Source organism: Dermochelys coriacea, chromosome 2, assembly GCF_009764565.3.
Source record: "Dermochelys coriacea isolate rDerCor1 chromosome 2, rDerCor1.pri.v4, whole genome shotgun sequence".
NCBI lineage: Eukaryota > Metazoa > Chordata > Testudines > Dermochelyidae > Dermochelys > Dermochelys coriacea.
This window is the reverse complement of record NC_050069.1, coordinates 235,122,853-235,143,119: the sequence shown is the minus strand read 5'-3', so window position 1 is coordinate 235,143,119 and position 20,267 is coordinate 235,122,853. Positions and strand designations below refer to the sequence as shown.

The 20,267-nt window shown below is 42.5% G+C and overlaps 1 protein-coding gene across 1 annotated transcript in view; it reads right to left on the bottom strand.

The window, feature by feature from the left end:
• The window catches only part of ARMC3 (armadillo repeat containing 3), a 126,415-nt gene that overhangs the window by 93,239 nt on the left and 12,909 nt on the right, over positions 1–20,267 (bottom strand). Inside the window, 2 exon segments of the mRNA XM_043509448.1 lie at positions 8,689–8,814; positions 15,659–15,776. Of these exon segments, the coding sequence (XP_043365383.1) occupies positions 8,689–8,814; positions 15,659–15,776 (244 nt within the window).

Below are 20,267 nucleotides of genomic sequence, written 5' to 3'. Positions count from 1 at the left end.
GCAATATTTTTATACTCTTCCCTGGTCATTTGTCCAGTCTTCTAGTTCTTGTAAGCTTCTTTTCTGTGTTTAAGATCATCAAGGATTTCACTGTTAAGCAAGCTGGTCGCCTGCCATATTTACTATTCTTTCTACACATTAGGATGGTTTCTTCCTGCAACCTCAATAAGGATTCTTTAAAATACACCCAGTTCTCCTGGACTCCTTTCCCCCTAATGTTATTCTCCCGGGGAATCCTGCCCATCAGTTCCCTGAGGGAGTCAAAGTCTGCTTTTCTGACAACTCAGACAACTGAAGCCAGAAAGCTCACACCATTGCTACTGAGGTGGAAATAGACCTGGCTGCAGTATCTGCTACATTGAGTGAAGACTTCAGTGAAATTTTTGCTAAGCTGATCCTCCTTTATTAGGACTCTGAATTGTTCTTGATATTCCTGTGGTAAATGGTGGATAGAAGCATTAAGCTTCTGTAGTTTAGGTAGACATATTTTGACATCAGTGCCTGGTAGTTAGCTATCCCGAACTGAACATTTCTGGTCCTTATCATAAGGGGTAGCTTTTTGGGTATGTTGCCTTCCCCTTTCATTGACTGGATTCATGACTAAAGAATTTGGTGCTGGATAAGAAAATAAAAACTCACAATCTCTGGCTGAGACATAATATTTTTTATCATCCCTCTTGCATGGGGGGAGGCATTGTTGTAATTTGCCAGATGAACCTGGCTAGCTCAAGGAGTGCTTCATTACTTGGCATACCACCCATGCCGAGATCATAGAATCATAGAATATTAGGGTTGGAAGAGACCTCAGGAGGGCATCTAGTCCAAGTCCCTGCTCAAAGCAGGACCAACACCAACTAAATCATCCCGGCCAGGGCTTTGTCAAGCTGGGCCTTAAAAACCTCTAAGGATGGAGATTCTACCACCTCCCTAGGTAACCCATTCCAGTGCTTCACCACCCACCTAGTGAAATAGTGTTTCCTAATATCCAATCTAGACCTCCTCCACTGCAACTTAAGACCATTGCTGCTTGTTCTGTCATGTGCCACCACTGAGAACAGCCTAGCTCAATCCTCTTTGGAACCCCCCTTCAGATAATTGATAGCAGTTATCAAATTCCCCCTCATTCTTCTCTTTTGAAGACAAAACAATCCCAGGTCCCACAGCCTCTCCTCATAAGTCATGGTCTACAACTCCTGCCTATGAATTTTCTCCCCTTTCTTGGGATGCAGACTTCGGATAGCTTTTGCAGCTTTGACTTGAAGTAATCCCAGGCCTCCTCTGCCCTTAGATCCATAAATTCTTCAGTCCAATCCACTTCCCTAACTAATTTCCTTAATTTTTGAAAGTCAGCCCTTTTGAAATCAAAAACCCTAGTTTCAGATTTATTTTTGTTAATCCTTCCGTTCAGTTTGAACTGAATTAGCTCATGATCACTTGAACCAAGATTGTCCCCTACAACCATTTCTTCTATGAGGTCCTCACTACTCACCAAAACCAAATCTAAAACGGCATCCCCTCTAGTTGGTTCAGCAACTACTTGATGAAGGAATCCATCAGCTATCGCATCTAGGAAAATCTGAGCCCTAGTATTAGTACTAGCACTCGTCCTCCAGTCTATATCTGGGAAGTGTGTCTCCCATGATCACGCAGTTTCCATTAGTATTTACTTCATTAAAAACATTAAAGAAGGCTCTATCCATATCCAAATTAGATCTCGGCGGTCTATAGCACACCCCAAGCACTATCCCAGGGGAGGCTCTAATAGTTTTCTTCCCCAATGTAATTTTTGCCTAGACGGACTCTGTCTTATCCATTCCATCGCTTCTTATTTCTTTACATTCTACCTCATCATTGATATACAATTCTACTCCACCATCTTTCCCTTTATTTCTGTCTTTCCTAAACAGCACATACCCTTCAATACCTGTAGTCCAGTCATGACTACTATTCCACCATGTTTCTGTTATCCCTATAATAGCTGGCTTCACTTCCTGCACCAGTAGCTCTAGTTCCTCCATTTTGTTACCTAGGCTCCTTGCATTGGTGTACAAACATCTTAATTTTTGCTGTTTGGCCTCACTCACATTCTGTACCCTATTAGGCACAGTCATTCTACAGCCAGTATAACCTATTAGACTGGTATTCACACTGCCCTTCCTCCTTATATACATTCTCCTACCCACGGCTGTATCCTTTCTTACTTCGTTTTCTTCCCTCTCAATGCTAAAATCCGGCGTGGAGATTACCTGGACATCTCCCAACCATCTCCCCCAAATTCCTAGTTTAAAGCTCTCTTAATCAGTTGTGCCAGCCTCCATCCTAGAAGTCTATTTCCTTCCCTACTCAGATGAAGTCAATCCCGAGAGAACTATCCTCTGTCCATGAATGCCAGTGGCCATACATCCCAAAGCCCTCCTTATAGCACCACTGCCTAAGCCATCTGTTGATAGTCATAATCTTGTCACATCTTTGTTGCCCTTCAGTTTTGGGACCAATTTTATTTAGTCTTTTTATTACTGACCTAGGCACAAAGAGTGGGAGCGTGCTAATAAAGTTTGCGGATGATACAAAGCTGGGAGGTATTGCCAATTTAGAGAAGGACTGGGAAATCATACAGGAAGATTTGGATGACTTTGTAAACTGGAGTAATAGTAATAGGATGAAATTTAATAGTGAGAAGTGTAAGGTTATGCATTTAGGGATTAATAACAAGAATTTTAGTTATAAGCCGGGGAAGCAACAATTAGAAGTAACGGAGGAGGAGAAGGACCTTGGAGTATTGGTTTATAATAGGATGACTATGAGCCACCAATGTAACATGGCCGTGAAAAAAGCTAATGCGGTCTTGGGATGCATCAGGCGAAGTATTTCCAGTAGAGATAAGGAGGTGTTAGTACCGTTATACAAGGGACTGGTGAGACCTCATCTGGAATACTGTGTGCAGTTCTGGTCTTCCATGTTTAAGAACGATGAATTCAAAGGTACAGAGAAGGGCTACTAGGATGAGCCGAAAAATGGAAAACCTGTCTTATGAAAGGAGACTCAAGGAACTTGGCTTGTTTAGCCTAAACAAAAGAAGGGTGAGGGGAGATATGATTGCTCTTTATAAATATATCGGAGGGATAAATACCAGGGAGGAGAGGAATTATTTAAGCTCAGTATCAATGTGGACACAAGAACAAATGGATACAAACTGGTCATGGAAAGTTAGACTTGAAATTAGACGAAGGTTTCTAATCATCAGAGGAGTGAAGTTTGGAATAGCCTTCCAAGGGAAGCAGTGGGGCAAAAGACCTATCTGGCTGTAAGATTAACCTTGATAAGTTTATGGAGGAGATGGTATGATGGGATAACATGATTTTGGTAATTAATTGATCTTTAAATATTCATGGTAAATAGGCCCAATGGCCCGTGATGGGATGTTAGATGGGGTGGGATCTGAGTTACTACCGAAAATTCTTTCCTGGGTATCTGACTGATGAATCTTGCCCATATGCTCAGGGTTAGCTGATCGCCATATTTGGGGTCGGGAAGGAATTTTCCTCTGGGGCAGATTGGAAGAGGCCCTGGAGGTTTTTTGCCTTCCTCTGTAGCATGGGGCACAGGTCACTTACTCGAGGATTCTCTGCTCCTTGAAGTCTTTAAACCATGATTTGAGGACTTCAATAGCTCAGACATAGTTGAGAGGTTTTTCGCAGGAGTGGGTGGGTGAGATTCTGTGGTCTGCATTGTGCAGGAGGTCAGACTAGATGATCATAATGGTCCCTTCTGACCTTAATATCTATGAATCTATGTGCTCCAGCCCCCTAATCATTGTCATTGCTCTCCGCTGGACTCTCTCCAATTTGTCCACATCACTTCTGTAGTGGGGGGACCAAAACTGGACGCAATACTCCACGTGTGGCCTCACCAGTGCCGAATAGAGGGGAATGATCACTTCCCTCGATCTGCTGGCAATGCTCCTGCTAATACATCCCAATATGCCATTGGCTTTCTTGGCAACAAGGGCACACTGCTGACTCATATCCAGCTTCTCGTCCATTGTAATCCCCAGGTCCTTTTCTGCAAAGCTGCTGCTTAGCCAATCGGTCCCCAGCCTGTAGCGGTGCATGGGATTCTTCCTTCCTAAGTGCAGAACTCTGTACTTGTCCTTGTTGAACCTCATCAGATTTCTTTTGGCCCAATCCTCCAATTTGTCTAGGTCATTCTGGACCCTATCCCTACCCTGCATCGTATTTACCTCTCCCCGCAGCTTAGTGTCATCTGCGAACTTGCTGAGGGTGCAATTAATCCCATCATCCAGATCATTAATAAAGATGTTAAACAAAACCGGCCCCAGGACCGACCCCTGGGGCACTCTGCTTGATACTGGCTGCCAACTAGACATCGAACGGTTGATCACTACCTGTTGAGCCCGACAATCTAGCCAGCTTTCTATCCACCTTATAGTCCATTCATCCAGTCCATACATAGATAGAAGTGTGTGATATGTTCAGAAGCTTGTGATGGGAATCCAGGACTTCTTCCAGGGGAATTTGCAAGGTGTCAGCAACCCTCTTCATCAGGTCCTGGAATTGTCTCATCAGCTAATAATGGTGGTGGTGGTGGCATTACTGCCTCATATGGTGATGATAGGGGGTAACCTCCTTGTCTGCCCTTGCCTCTTGCTCCTCAAAGGTATTCCTGGGCTCAGAGTGGGGAGGAGGAATGGATGGTACCAGCGAAAAAGTCTTCTGTGTTCCCTGTGAAACTGAGTTTAGGTCCCTCAAAATTGCAAGGGGATCCCAGAAAGGCCAATAAGGGAGACCATAAGGCATGGGGCGAAATATCCAACACTGGTCATCCCAAATGTTGTAAGGCAGGGGTCTGGTGTCCTGCCTCTGTTACATCTGTAACAGAGAATAATGTCTCCTGGAATAAATTGGAGAGCCTTGAACAGAAAGTTCAAAATGTGAGTCAGAATGCCCCTCCACATATCGTATCTGTGGTGACATCCTCTCCTCATGGGTAGTGGAAGATGAAGAAGAGGTAGATCTCATGGAAACATGAGCAGGCCGTGACCCAGTCTACCTTGCTACTGAGAGATGTCCAGAGGTTGCAAGGAGTGGAGATTCGGGTTCATTCGGTACCAAAAGATCTTTCAGGTACTGGAATTCCTGCATTACTGGCAGCACAACAGAACTCAATACCAACACCAATGATGCTGCAGAAGCTGTTGTGCAAGGCACTGACATTTGTACCAAGGTGATTGGCTTCAATGGAATCCTCAGTCTCTTGGTAGTAACAATCTTTGGTACTGAGCCCTTTAGACCTGAGGAATGGAACTTAGTTGAATTCTTAGAATCCTTCACAGTACCTGAAGTACTTGGAGCCTCACTAGCACTCCCCTGGGGGTCTGAGGTTTCCAGTGACTGGATCTTCTTTGATGTGGAACTCTGTTCTCCTCCTCTTCTCCCTTCTTTATACTTTAAGTGGGAAGCTCTCCGTGTCACAGTTATAGACACCTCTCTCATAAAGAGTGTTGGAGACTGGGGGTTTGATGCCTTCTTCCCCTTGGAAGCTCTCGGTGACCATGATCTTGATGACGGGAACTGACAGAAGTGGAGGATCCCTATACTGGAGGGTTCTCTGCCCCTTGGTTAGCAGCCGGTCTCCAGGCTTGCTCCATCATTAACAGTTTCTCTATACTTTATTCCCCTGTTCTTCTGAGATCTTCCTTTAAAAGAAGAGCAGACCTTACACTTGTTGGGAATATCAGAATCTTCCAAACAACGAATGCATTGGGAGTGCCTGTCACTAAAAGGAATTGCTTCTTGACAAGAGAGGCACCTTTCAAAAGTCTGGGGAGCCTGATATCCCTGAAAGGAGAAAATTTGTTCAAGCTCCTTCATAGGGAAAAAAGAAAAAACACAATTTTTGAAGAAAAGAACAAGGGAGAACAAGTGTTCCTACAACTATAAGGTACTAAATCTGCTACTACAAGGACTAATTATAGAAGCCAAAACACTAATACAAGATGGAAGAGGTGCACAGTAAATTGACATGATAGACTCCATCTTTGGCCGAAGGTAGTTGAGAAGGAACTGAGGGCAGTTAATCCGTGCAGCCCTATACTACGCACACATGCAGAATTCATGTCCCCTGCAGGCTTCCTTGCAGAAAAATGACTTTCTGATGGGGAAGCAAAGGGAAGCCGCAACAGCAGTCACACACTCCTCCCCAGCAGTGTGGCATGTCATTTTGGGTACCCAGAGCAGCCAGTACAGAGATAAATCACTGCGGGGGAGGAAAGGGAGTGGGCTGGGGATGCTCCAGTTGGTGGCTCCTACCCTGCACCAGACTCAGTTCCTCTTCCCCTGCAAGAAATGTCCAGGGCCAGGTTGGACCCACCTCCAGAAACTTCCCCCAGCTGCAGGAAGCTCTGCATAGCCCCCTGCTTACTGTCCCCATCACTCCTCCGTCACAGGGGGTGAGGTAGCTGTACGAGGAGCTGCTCCCCTGTCCACCCAACCCCTATGCATCTGGACCTCTCATACCCAAGCCCCAGTGCTGAGCCTCACCCCTCCACACCTATATTCCCCACTCTGCTGAGCCAGCCCCCCCCGCATCTGGATCCCCGCTGAGTTCCTCCCCTGTGCAGCAAGATCCCCCCCACTAAGCTGCCTGCACCCAGAGTGTCCCATACAGAATCCTCTTACCCCACACCTGGATCCCCCCCCACACTAAGCCCCTCCACACTTGGATCCTGATGCGCTGAGCCTGCTTGCCCCACACCTGGATCAGGGCTAAGGCTGGGTGTGCATGCGAAATTCTGTCCCTTTCACTTGCTATCTTGGTGCACCTGGTTGGAGGGGCATGGCACTGGGGTGTTTCTGGGGCAGGCCTGGCCCTTGTGCTATGTCAGGGTCGAGTGCAGCCTCACCACCAATTCCATATCCCGAAGAGGGCTGCAGGGTGATCTTCCATCTCCATGCAGCCAGTGGCCTATATTCCCCACTGTCATGCTAGAGCCTCCACATTTATTAGTGACAAATAAAATATGCAAAATTTTAAAATATTGTGCGCAGATTTTTTTTTTAAGCAGAATTCCCTCAGGAGTATTATACAGCCTCAGTACAGGGCAAGAAGATATGTAGGGTGCATGAGCAGGCCAATCAGGCACTGCTATCAAAAATCTCCAATCAAAGGTGCAGGGATACATGCATACTTAATGTGGAACATCCACAGGCACACTGATCAAAGAATACTTGCTTCTGACAAGTTATTTAACTTACTAGTTATTGCAAAGATTTAGGTAGCAAACACCCAAACCTAACCTTTGGAATAAACAACAATTTGTTGTTTGGCAAGGATGAAGGTTTCTTTTATTGCCCTAAAATAATCTTTGAAGAATTTGTTTTTCAAGGTAATCATTTTCTAATTTCCTGATGACACAGCACACATAGCAAATTTCATATCTGATTATCAAAAAATGTAATTTTAATGGATTTTGTAAAAACTATGACAAAGACATTTTGAGAGAGACTTTTAAAAGATAGTATTATTGTTGACCATTTGCTTAGCATAAACACAGACAACAGGAGACACAGGTTCAGGAGCTGACTTGAGACACTTACTTTTGAAACAGTTGATGATATAATATTATGATTCTGTGTTGCAGCCTATCAACATGTCACAATGTTCATGTTTGTACTGGAGGAGAAACAGAGGTGAACATACATAAAAGGAAAGGACCTAGATGTTTACGGGGAAGATCCTTCAGACCTGACCTTGAGGCAACTGTTAGTGCACCAGAAATGGGAGTGTGTTCCAAAAATAAGGGGCAGTATGGAAGAAGGCATGATGATGAAAAGGGGAAAAACTTACAATGGGAGTCAGTGAGAAAGAGGCTTGGTGCGGAGCAAAAGGGGCAAGAGGAAGAGTAGGAAGAAACCAGAGCAGAAATGTAAGCAGGTGGGGAGCTGTGCAGTGCCTTGAAGGTCAGAACCAGAAGCTAGAACTTTGTATGGAAGGCAGAGGACACAGTGAAAAGATTTAAATAGGGCATGACAGGAAAAAAATTGGTCTAGTTACTTACAAAAAAGTGACATCGTCTGTGATACTAGCTGGGTGGAAACTTATAAGGGACTGTAAAAATACTTGCATAATGACAGGTTTCAGAGTAGCAGCCGTGTTAGTCTGTATTCGCAAAAAGAAAAGGAGTACTTGTGGCACCTTAGAGACTAACAAATTTGTTAGTCTCTAAGGTGCCACAAGTACTCCTTTTCTTTTTGTAAAAATACTATTTACTTATATCTTCTTATTTTCTTAGAAAACTTATTTAACCATAGCTTTTGGTGGGGATGGTAAGCAGTAGCTAATTCTTTTTCCTCTATTTTCTATAAAAGGGGAGTGATCAATAGCTAGCCATTGGAATTTAGACCTAATTATCACATCAGTATTAAATTGTTTGTGGTGAAGTGCATTTCTGGTCTAACTACGGTATATCACAGAAAATTGAGTTACACCAGAGATAAAGTTGGCCCTTTGTTGTTTTTTAAATTAGATATTTTTCATATTAGCAAAGAAACAAACATTAGTAGGATGTTTTAATTTGTATCAAAGTTTCATTTCACATGCCACCTATATCTGCATTAACTGCATTACAAAATACAATTTAATGAAAAAAATTAAAAACGGAAGACTTACTATTAGAAGCCATGATCCCAAATACCATGGTGGCATTTCTGCGCACAAGTGGGTCTTCATGTGAGACTAGTTTAAATAAAGGTTCCACAGCTCCAAGACCAAGGAGTGTCACTTTGTTTTCATCACCTAAACAGTAATTAGGTTTAAATTCCGATGTGAATTATTGAAAATACCTTAGACCAGAATGCAACAAAAAACACTAATACTAACGCAATATACATACATATTAATATAAGGTATTATTGATATCAATCTCTTTATTGGATTACAGAATATATTTCAAATAGTACCAAAATGATCTAAAATAAAGCAGTCTAACATAACACAGTCATTAAAATTCTTTGATGTAATTATAGCCTTAAACAATGCAGTATTAAACATAATACACCTCATGTATATAAAAAAATGTGTGGTTCACATAGATGTGATGTCACATCCAAAGCTGGATTAAAGCATAGGCACTAAAGGCCCGGGTCTAAGACCCCAGCTCTTGGAGTCATATGATCACCTCAGACTCCTCATGAAAATATAAATTAAGTTTCTAGCCCATATGATTGTGAAGAAAAGTTTGAAAATGTGAACCAAGTGTAACTGCTTGTCTTCAGAGAGGCTGAAACAACAGCTCTGAAAGTTGTGCACTGCCCTATGCATCTCAATTGGGTGTTGATCCAAGGCCCACTAGGCTGGAGGGATACCACCAACACCAACCTAACAAAGGAGCAAGGAAAAAGCAAGATCCATGCCACTATCCCAAGGGTTCCTGAAGTTTTGCTGGTATGACCCCTACTGGAACCCCAGTATGAAGGACACCATTTGAAGAGCAAACTGATGTTCTCTACACAGTCTGACCTCACACACTCTATACATATGAAGTCACACTGTGCAGAGGACACCATTTTATAGAGCAAAATGATGTCCTCCATGCATCATGACCTTGCACGCACCGTAAGTAGAAATGGGTAGGGAGGGAGTGGAGGGAATGGAGTGGAGAGTGCTCTGTCCCTACTATGTGCTGGCCAAAGTAGCTGACCAGGCACATAACAAGGAGAGAGCTGCTCCATTAAAAGGGGTGAAATAACTTACTCTACTGCAAGCAAGTGGGAGCAGAGAAGAAATTGTTCTCGGGGCAGCACAGCTACACACCAGGGGTATGTCTTCACTCAAGAAGTAACTCATGTTATCAGCACTCAGGTTACCCATCTCAAGTTAGTCTAGCTCAAGTGAGAGCAGCTACACTGTGAAGTAACACTCAAGCTGCTGTGTTTGCACTGGTGCTGTACTCACTCATGTGTGGAGCTAAGACTACTGGGGGCACAGCCTGTCGTTCTTAGCACTGCAGTAAGCTGAGTTGCTCCATCAATTATTTCCCAGTGAATTGTGGAAGAACTTGTCTGTCCCTTCAGGGCACGTGGGGTGGGGGTGGGGGTGGGGGGGGATGACTATGGGAAGGCACTGGAGGACTAGCAGCACTTGAGTGGAGCTAGCCTGTGTCCACACTGCAGAGTTGTCATGTTAGCAGCTGATGAGTTGCGCTCACTCAGGTTTTAGCCTATACTCCCTCTGGGCTAGCCAATTCAAATTAACTGCACCAATGAAGCTTTTTTTTGTGTGTGGATGGGACTCAGGTTATTACCTCAGTTAACTTTGCAGTGAAGACAAGCCCAACTACCTAGAATACGTCTCCACTGCAATCGGGGGTGTGACTGCAGCTCAGGGAAGCATACATGCACTAGCTTTAATCTAGCTAGTGCAGCTAAAAATAGTGCAGATGCAATGGCATGGACTATGATGTGGGCTAGAAAAGTGAGCATGTACCTAGGTTTCTGGGTGGGCTTGTACAACCTGTGCTGCATCTTCACTGCTATTTTTAGCTGTGCTGGCTAGATTAAAGCTCGCACAAACATGCCTACCTGAACCGCAATGACTGCAGTGTAGACACACCCCTATTCAGGGCTGATTGCAAAAGTACACTCTAGCCCCCTTGTTAGGATATAGATATTCAGGTCTGTCTGCAAAGGCTTATACTTTAAGAATTTAGGTGTGTTCTTATCACTTAGCTAGTTATAGAGGTATAAAAGAAAGAATCAAAATCACTGTCTGCCAGTGTAAGGGCCTTAAGGCAGTGATTTTGATTCTTTCTTTAAATCTCTATAACTAGCTAAGCGATAAGAATACACCTAAATTCTTAAAGTATAGGCCTTTGCAGACAGACCTGAATATCTATATCCTAACACCACTGTGAGGTCAGAAGAACATTAACATTAATAATCTGTTAAATAGTTAATTTAGCAGAAACAACAAACTAATATATTTGTTACTTTTGGACATGATGGCAGATATAGTATTGTTGCAGTGAGCAAAGGGATAGCTGTCAAGAGCTGATGGGGTGGGGAACAAGGAATTCAACCCCCTCGCCTCAAATTTACGGTAATCTCTGCCCTGCCCAAAATATTGCTGCATCTCCTCCTCAGAACCTAAAGCCTCAACTGCATATTGTTTACCAAGCCCAGCCTGCATACCTTCCATCATTCCAGAAACCCCAAATGCTCCCTAGCCAGCAGTCAAAAGCTTCAGCTTTTCTCTAACAACTTTAACAATGTCATCAATGTCTGTCAATATAAAAATCTGCTGCCCACAGAAATCTTACAATTTAGGGTAATATAAAATAGATGGAATATCATATAAAAATAAATTAAACTAAAGATGCCATTACAGTACACTAATTAGACTAGACTGGGTGAAGTGGAGTGAGTGGGAGAGAATTTGGGAAAGGCAGGGTCACATAATTGTGGGTTCCTTTATTAATTATTATTATTATTATTATTGTTACCATTAGACCTAGGAGCCCCAGTCAAAAACCAGGTTTCAGAATAGTAGCCGTGTTAGTCTGTATTCGCAAAAAGAAAAGGAGTACTTGTGGCACCTTAGAGACTAACAAATTTATTAGAGCATAAGCTTTCGTGAGCTACAGCTCACTTCATCGGATGCAGTTGTTAGTCTCTAAGGTGCCACGGGTACTCCCTTTCTTTTTTCTCTAACAACTTTAACAATGTCATCAATGTCTGTCAATATAAAAATCTGCTGCCCACAGAAATCTTACAATTTAGGGTAATATAAAATAGATGGAATATCATATAAAAATAAATTAAACTAAAGATGCCATTACAGTACACTAATTAGACTAGACTGGGTGAAGTGGAGTGAGTGGGAGAGAATTTGGGAAAGGCAGGGTCACATAATTGTGGGTTCCTTTATTAATTATTATTATTATTATTATTGTTACCATTAGACCTAGGAGCCCCAGTCAAAAACCAGGTTTCAGAATAGTAGCCGTGTTAGTCTGTATTCGCAAAAAGAAAAGGAGTACTTGTGGCACCTTAGAGACTAACAAATTTATTAGAGCATAAGCTTTCGTGAGCTACAGCTCACTTCATCGGATGCAGTTGTTAGTCTCTAAGGTGCCACGGGTACTCCTTTTCTTTTTACTCTCCTTACAGTGTGTATGATAAAACCCATTGTTTCATGTTCTCTGTGTGTGTATATCAATCTCCCCTCTGTATTTTCCACCAAATGCATCCGATGAAGTGAGCTGTAGCTCACGAAAGCTTATGCTCTAATAAATTTGTTAGTCTCTAAGGTGCCACGGGTACTCCTTTTCTTTTTGCGAATACAGACTAACACGGCTGCTACTCTGAAACCTGTAAGGAGAGTGATCACTTAAGATAAACCATCACCAGCAGCGGGGGAGGGGGGGAAGGAGGAAAACCTTTCATGGTGACAAGCAAGGTAGGCTATTTCCAGCAGTAAACAAGAGTATCTGAGGAACAGTGGGGGGTGGGGTGGGGGGGAGAAATAACATGGGGAAATAGTTTTACTTTGTGTAATGACTCATCCATTCCCAGTCTCTATTCAAGCCTAAGTTATTAACCCACAGAGACCTTCCTACCAACACTACAAAAAGAAGGATTCTGGGTGGACTCCTCCTGAAGGTCGAAACAGCAGACTAGACTTCTACATAGAGTGCTTCCGCCGACATGCACGAGCTGAAATTGTGGAAAAGCAGCATCACTTGCCCCATAACCTCAGCCGTGCAGAACACAATGCCATCCACAGCCTCAGAAACAACTCTGACATCATAATCAAAAAGGCTGACAAAAGAAGTGCTGTCGTCATCATGAATAGGTCGGAGTATGAACAGAGGCTACTAGGCAGCTCTCCAACCACACTTTCTACAAGCCATTACCCTCTGATCCCACTGAGAGTTACCAAAAGAAACTACAGCATTTGCTCAAGAAACTCCCTGAAAAAGCACAAGAACAAATCTGCACAGACACACCCCTAGAACCCCGACCTGGGGTATTCTATCTGCTACCCAAGATCCATAAACCTGGAAATCCTGGATGCCCCATCATCTCAGGCATTGGCACCCTGACAGCAGGATTGTCTGGCTATGTAGACTCCCTCCTCAGGCCCTACGTTACCAGCACTCCCAGCTATCTTCGAGACACCACTGACTTCCTGAGGAAACTACAATCCATTGGTGATCTTCCTAAAAACACCATCCTAGCCACTATGGATGTAGAAGCCCTCTACACCAACATTCCACACAAAGATGGACTACAAGCCATCAGGAACAGTATCCCCGATAATGTCACGGCTAACCTGGTGGCTAAACTTTGTGACTTTGTCCTCACTCATAACTATTTCACATTTGGGGACAATGTATACTTTCAAATCAGCAGCACTGCAATGGGTACCCGCATGGCCCCACAGTATGCCAACATTTTTATGGCTGACTTAGAACAATGCTTCCTCACTCTCGTCTCCGAATGCCCCTACTCTACTTGCGCTACATTGATGACATCTTCATCATCTGGGCCCATGGAAAAGAAGCCCTTGAGGAATTCCACCAGGATTTCAACAATTTCCATCCCACCGTCAACCTCAGCCTGGACCAGTCCACACAAGAAATCCACTTCCCGGACACTACGGTGCTAATAAGCGATGCTCACATAAACACCACCCTATATCGGAAACCTACTGACTGCTATTCCTACCTACATGCCTCTAGCTTTCATCCAGATCACACCACACGATCCATTGTCTACAGCCTAGCTCTACGATATAACCGCATTTGCTCCAACCCCTCAGACAGAGACAAACACCTACAAGATCTCCATCATGCATTCCTACAACTACAATAGCCACCTGCTGAAGTGAAGAAACAGATTGACAGAGCCAGAAGAGTACCCAGAAGTCACCTACTACAGGACAGGCCCAACAAAGAAAATAACAGAATGCCACTAGCCATCACCTTCAGCCCCCAACTAAAACCTCTCCAATGCATCATCAAGGATCTACAACCTATCCTGAAGGACGACCCATCACTCTCACAGATCTTGGGAGACAGGCCAGTCCTTGCTTACAGACAGCCCCCCAATCTGAAGCAAATACTCACCAGCAACCACACACCACACAACAGAACCACTAACCCAGGAACCTATCCTTGCAACAAAGCCCGTTGCCAACTCTGTCCACATATCTATTCAGGGGACACCATCATAGGGCCTAATCACATCAGCCACATTATCAGAGGCTTGTTCACCTGCGCATCTACCAATGTGATATATGCCATCATGTGCCAGCAATGCCCCTCTGCCATGTACATTGGTCAAACTGGACAGTCTCTACATAAAAGAATGAATGGACACAAATCAGACGTCAAGAATTATAACATTCAAAAACCAGTTGGAGAACATTTCATTCTCTCCGGTCACTCGATTACAGACCTGAGGGTGGCTATCCTTCAACAAAAAAACTTCAAAAACAGACTCCAACGAGAGACTGCTGAATTGGAATTAATTTGCAAACTGGATACAATTAACTTAGGCTTGACTAGAGACTAGGAATGGATGAGTCATTACACAAAGTAAAACTATTTCCCCATGTTATTTCTCCCCCCCACCCCACCCCCCACTGTTCCTCAGATATTCTTGTTTACTGCTGGAAATAGCCTACCTTGCTTGTCACCATGAAAGGTTTTCCTCCTTTCCCCCGCCTGCTGCTTGTGATGGCTTATCTTAAGTGATCACTCTCCTTACAGTGTGTATGATAAAACCCATTGTTTCATGTTCTCTGTGTGTGTATATCAATCTCCCCTCTGTATTTTCCACCAAATGCATCCGATGAAGTGAGCTGTAGCTCACGAAAGCTTATGCTCAAATAAATTTGTTAGTCTCTAAGGTGCCACAAGTACTCCTTTTCTTTTAGTCAAAATCCAGGACCTCATTTTGTTAGGTAATTTTTTAGGTTCTGTAAACAAACAAACAGAACAAAAACATGGCCCTGCCCCGATTTATGTTTGATGTGCCACACACATAGTGCCTTGATTATATATAATTTTAACAAGAAAATTTAGGGGATCTGAAATACTAGACACTTGTTTGATTCCCAAACATGTAGCAACGATTGAGGCTGGTTGTTCTCATGAGGATCTTCTACTATGGAAGTACTGTTCTTGAAAAAAAGAAAAGAAAAGTAAAGAAAAGAAAAGGATTAAATGCAAAATACAACAACAAGGAAACAAACAAATCCCCAGAGACACAAAAAAAAGTTTGAAATAACTATTTCTCCAATTTAAATTATGTACTGCTATAGCAAATTGTAATATGCAAAGAAAGAACTTCTTGTTTTCCAAGATGCCACAATCTCATGCTCAAGATAAAACAGATTTAGACTATCCTACATTCAGGGTAAGTTTTATTATTAAAAGATGCAAAAAAATTAACTTCATGCAGAACACAGAACTTCCTTATAACTGTAAATAATACTGAGAAATATTTTAAAAAATTCCAATAGGAGCACTTACTGCCAAGCAGGATCGTTAAAGTATGGAAACTAAAAAAATGCCGGACAACTAGTCTAGGAAACATAGGAAATACGGAGAGAAACTGATCATGAAAAGACAAACCTTTTGATGCAAATTTATATATAGCATCACATGCTTTAGCCAAAACTTCCTCTTCTGGAGAATTAAGCATCAGCACCACTGTTGCTGCTTTTTTGCTTTCAATTGATAAAGGGTCAAACTACAAATACAAAAGAGAAGAGAATTTTCTCAGGCGTACTAAGCCTTACTGTTCAATGCAGCAGCCCACTGTATATATATATTTTTAAATCAGACTTGATCCAGTCTGAGATTTATAGGCTGGTTAAATATGTTTCAATGGGTTTTCCATATACTCAATAGGATTCAAGGACATTTTTTCATCTTTCCTAATAACAGCTTGAGCTTTTGCTGAAAGATAAGAGGGCAAAACTCACCTTTAAAATTGCTAATTTAACACAAAATTATAAATTCAGTGAAACTAATTATACAGATGACACACGCAAAGTTTTATTAAATTACTTACTAGCAAGAGTTTCAAAAGCAGAGATCCTAGACTGTTCTCAAATCAAAAACCACTAACCTCCTTCAGAGCTCAGCAGAGTGAGTGAGTACTTACTCACTCACTCTGCTGAGCTCTGAAGGAGGTTAGTGGTTTTTGATTTGACACCTATATTCCCACACCTCCTGCACCTATATTCCACCCAGCCAGGTCTCAGATCTCTGGGCAGCAAGCCATTCTGCCTGAAAGCCAGCAGCACCTGTGCTTTGCTTTCTCTCCAAAGACTATGAACAGTATATTGCCAACAGTTACAAGTTACCACAAAGCTCCTTCTAAGCAAGCACACGTATTCTTAAAGTAAAAGGATTATAGCAAAAACATAACAAAAACAATAATCAGATTTAAAACACATTAAACATACCAGGAGTCACCCATCAGATTTATTGGGCTCAAGTAGGCCACATCTTTCCAATCCTCCCCTAAGGACTGGGGCCCCCATTGGACAAAAGGTTCTGTCCATTTGCTGGATCAGAAAGAAGGCCCTAAGTCAGTTCAAACCCAGCCTTTTTATATTAAAAGCTCTTTGTCTGTTGGTCTCTGGAAAACCGTGTTTGAACCAGTCCATGCAAGCCTCCTTGGGGAGAATGTACCTACCTGGAGATGTTTACAACCGCAGTTCAGATTCATCTTAGTCATGCCCCACTGTTTTTGACTCCTAGAGGAGCTGTGATAACTCTCCCCTCTGGAATTGTACACAATCCCTGACCCACAGTGATACATAATCTTAGTACAATATGATCCCCAAAGATATTATATGTGGTTGCAATAACAGTCACAGTGTGTTTGGCAAATACCCATCTGATAAAATGTGCAAAATCCTGGCTTCACTGAAGTCAACTGACACGCCACTGAAGTCATTGACTTAAATGAGACCAAGACTACATCATATGTGAAAACTCTGGGAAAATCTTCACACTTCCTTGTATATCCAGAAAGTCCTGAAGACAGCAGTAACTATGTGATTTCATCATGCAGAAGAGGTGAAAATTTTCACAGAGATTTCTGCAACTCTGATGCTGCAATAGCAGCCACTAAGCAGCATGTGGGGAGAATTCTCTGAAGAGCACACCCTTGTAAGGAGCCCATGTATTCACATGTTGCATGAGGAATAGGTTTTGCCCTGGTGCACATTCTGCTGCACTCCTACATTGTGGTAGTTTTTTAAAAAATAAAATGATCCTTCCTGTGCCATCTTTTCCCAAGATCCCTTGTTAAACACCTGCTCTTCCTGATCTTATGCTAGTTGGAGCATTACCCTGACACGGTCTCTATTCAGATAGCTGGAAGTGATACAAGTGTTCATTTCCATTTCTGACCTCTCTCATACAGAAAGAAACCTTCCATCAAATCCAGCTGCTCTGACCCTCTTAAGACTCTTTGAAACTGACATAGCTTGAGAAAGGGCAATTTTTTAAAAAGCCTTTTGTTCTTTATTTAGACTGAAGCATTTCTGAAGACTTTAAAATTCAACCACGAACAAAAAACAAGGTGGTTTTTTTTGGCTTTAAAATACAATTTGTGTCTCTTTGGGAAAACAGTCTTCTGTCCCAGCCATATCACATTCAATGACTGTGTCAGAGTTAAAGGGGCTAATATATAGCAGACTGCTAAAGTCAGGAAGATTTCCTAATCCACAAATGTATTTTTTATTTAAAATTTAGTAAATTAAAGCATTTAAAATAAAAATCATGGCATATCTAATATACATGTTATATATTGTGTTAGTACTAGTATTCTGTTAACTATATCTATACCATATAATTACACACTTTAAACCATTTATTATTTGTGTTGCTATACTACTCTTTAATGCCTTTTCATATTACTAATACATCAGAGGTCCATATTGCTAAATAATCCTGAACACTGAGGTCACCGAAATGTATATACATAGCTCATCAGTCAAGGATATCACTTAGGACCAGGTAGATCACTCAGATCTTGCCCTAAACTGCAGGATGTGCTAGAAGAGGGCAGATGAGGTCACAGGAAGCTTTTTGTCCCCTATCCTCAGTGTACATGTGCAGAAGTAAGGCAAAATATGCTCCTAGGACCCAATCCTACAAACTCCTCCTCACAGAACTAGTCCTTACCATGTCATTAATTCCATTGGCTTCAATGGGGCAACTCATATGAGTAAAAGTCTGCAGGACTGGCCCCCAAGATTGCTTGGCTAAGGCACCCGTCTGTCCTTATGCCCATCAAACGATGTCAGCTGGCTTGACAATATGGCCCAGCAACCCCCACATAGTTCATGCTGTGATCAGCATCAGGCATGGGAAGTAGTGCAATTAGTTAATCCTCACAGCAGCGCTATGAGGTATGAGCATAGTGAGCCAAATTCTGATCCCAATGTGCAGCCCAAAGGACAGCTCTATGTGCTGGGGATCTATATGGGAATCTTTTCCCTAGGCTGTAGAGAGGCAATACAGCCACTCCATGGCCTCTACAACAGCCTCACAGCTGCAACAGCCTATGTGGTTGGTTCACTCTCCCTGCATGGCAAATGGCCACAGGACAGTTGAGGATCTCTTGCCACACCTTCACTCTTCCCTTGTCCCAAACAAAAAAATCTCTCTGTGTGCTGGGACATAGGAAACCCCTATAGAGAAGAGCTATGTGGTAAACACAGGATATAACCATTCTGAGAGTCAGACAATCCTGTCCCGTCCCACCCCACCCCTTTCCAATTGCTGGATCAGGGCCCTTTGATGCAGTGGAGATTTAAGAGATTAATGTCATATCCCTCATTTCTACTTCTACTAAGGTGACTAGATAGCAAGTGTGAAAAATCGGGACGGGGTGGGGGAGTAACAGGTGCCTATATAAGAAAAATCCCTAAATATTGGGTCTGTCCCTATAAAATCGGGACATCTGGTCACCCTAACTTCTACATTTATATTTCAGCTTGTAAAGGTTTGGGAGCCTTTAGGGTGAAGAGAAAAGGAGCACTAATAAATTTGTTAGTCTCTAAGGTGCCACAAGTACTCCTTTTCTTTTTGCGAATACAGACTAACACGGCTGCTACTCTGAAACCTGTCTTTAGGGTGAAGGGCTCTATATACTGTAAATGTAAACTATTGATAGATTCTAAGGCCAGAAGGGACCATTGTGATTATCTAGTCTGATCTCCTGGCCTATAAAATACCCCAAAATAATTCCTACAGCATATCTTTTGGGAAAACATCCAATCTTGATTTAAAAATTGTAAGTAATGGAGAATCCACCCCAACTCTTGGTAAATTGTTCCAACTGTTAAAAATGTATGCATTACTATTATTATACTACATCTATACTAAGAAGATATGACAAATTGAGCTGATAACCAATAACAGATATATATACACCACCCTCCAAAATATTCTGCTATCTGAAGTCTAGCTGAGGCTTTTAGCAAACAGCCCATAGGAAGGAGCAGTGAGGAGCTTGGAGAGAGGTAGGAAATCATCTGTGACCCTTCTTCATGGGACACAGCCATCATAATTCCCCAAGTGCATAGCTAGCTCTGCTGGCCAACACATGAAAGGGTGGGAGGCAAAGCCATAGCTCTGAACCGATTTTTCTTGGATTTTAGTTTTGTATTTTTAAATAATTGGGCAGGTGCTAAAAGTCTGTCTGAGCACTTTTTATTTTAACGTAAAAGGAAATAAATAAAAACCTAAAACAATACTCCTTGTCCCTTTCCACCCAGCTGTGCCTGGAGGATGCATCTGTGGCACAGCCTCTGCACTCCCTCAGGAGCTGTGGCTGTGATTTGGGCTTCCGTGATGCAGGCTACATAAAGGGGGAATTCTTGCTCCCTTCCCTCACCCCTGTGCAACTGCCTTAGACATAGCCTTGAGTGATTTCTCTATAGCTTTAGGTTGTGTGCTTCTATAAACATTTGGTTAGGCTAGAAGGTAAAGATATAAATAATACTGGAATAAACCATAACCTCACTTTTTTCTAAAACTTCAGAGTGGCTTCTTGAAATTGTCATAGGCAGTTGCTGACCTTGCAATGGTATTAGGCTTTGAACGGAAGGATTTACAGTTAACATTCTAATGAGTCACCTATTGAAGAGGGAGGGTCACTTTCAGCCCTGAAAGCTGGAGAAACTCCACTGACTTCCGGAGTTGGGCCTGCCTATAA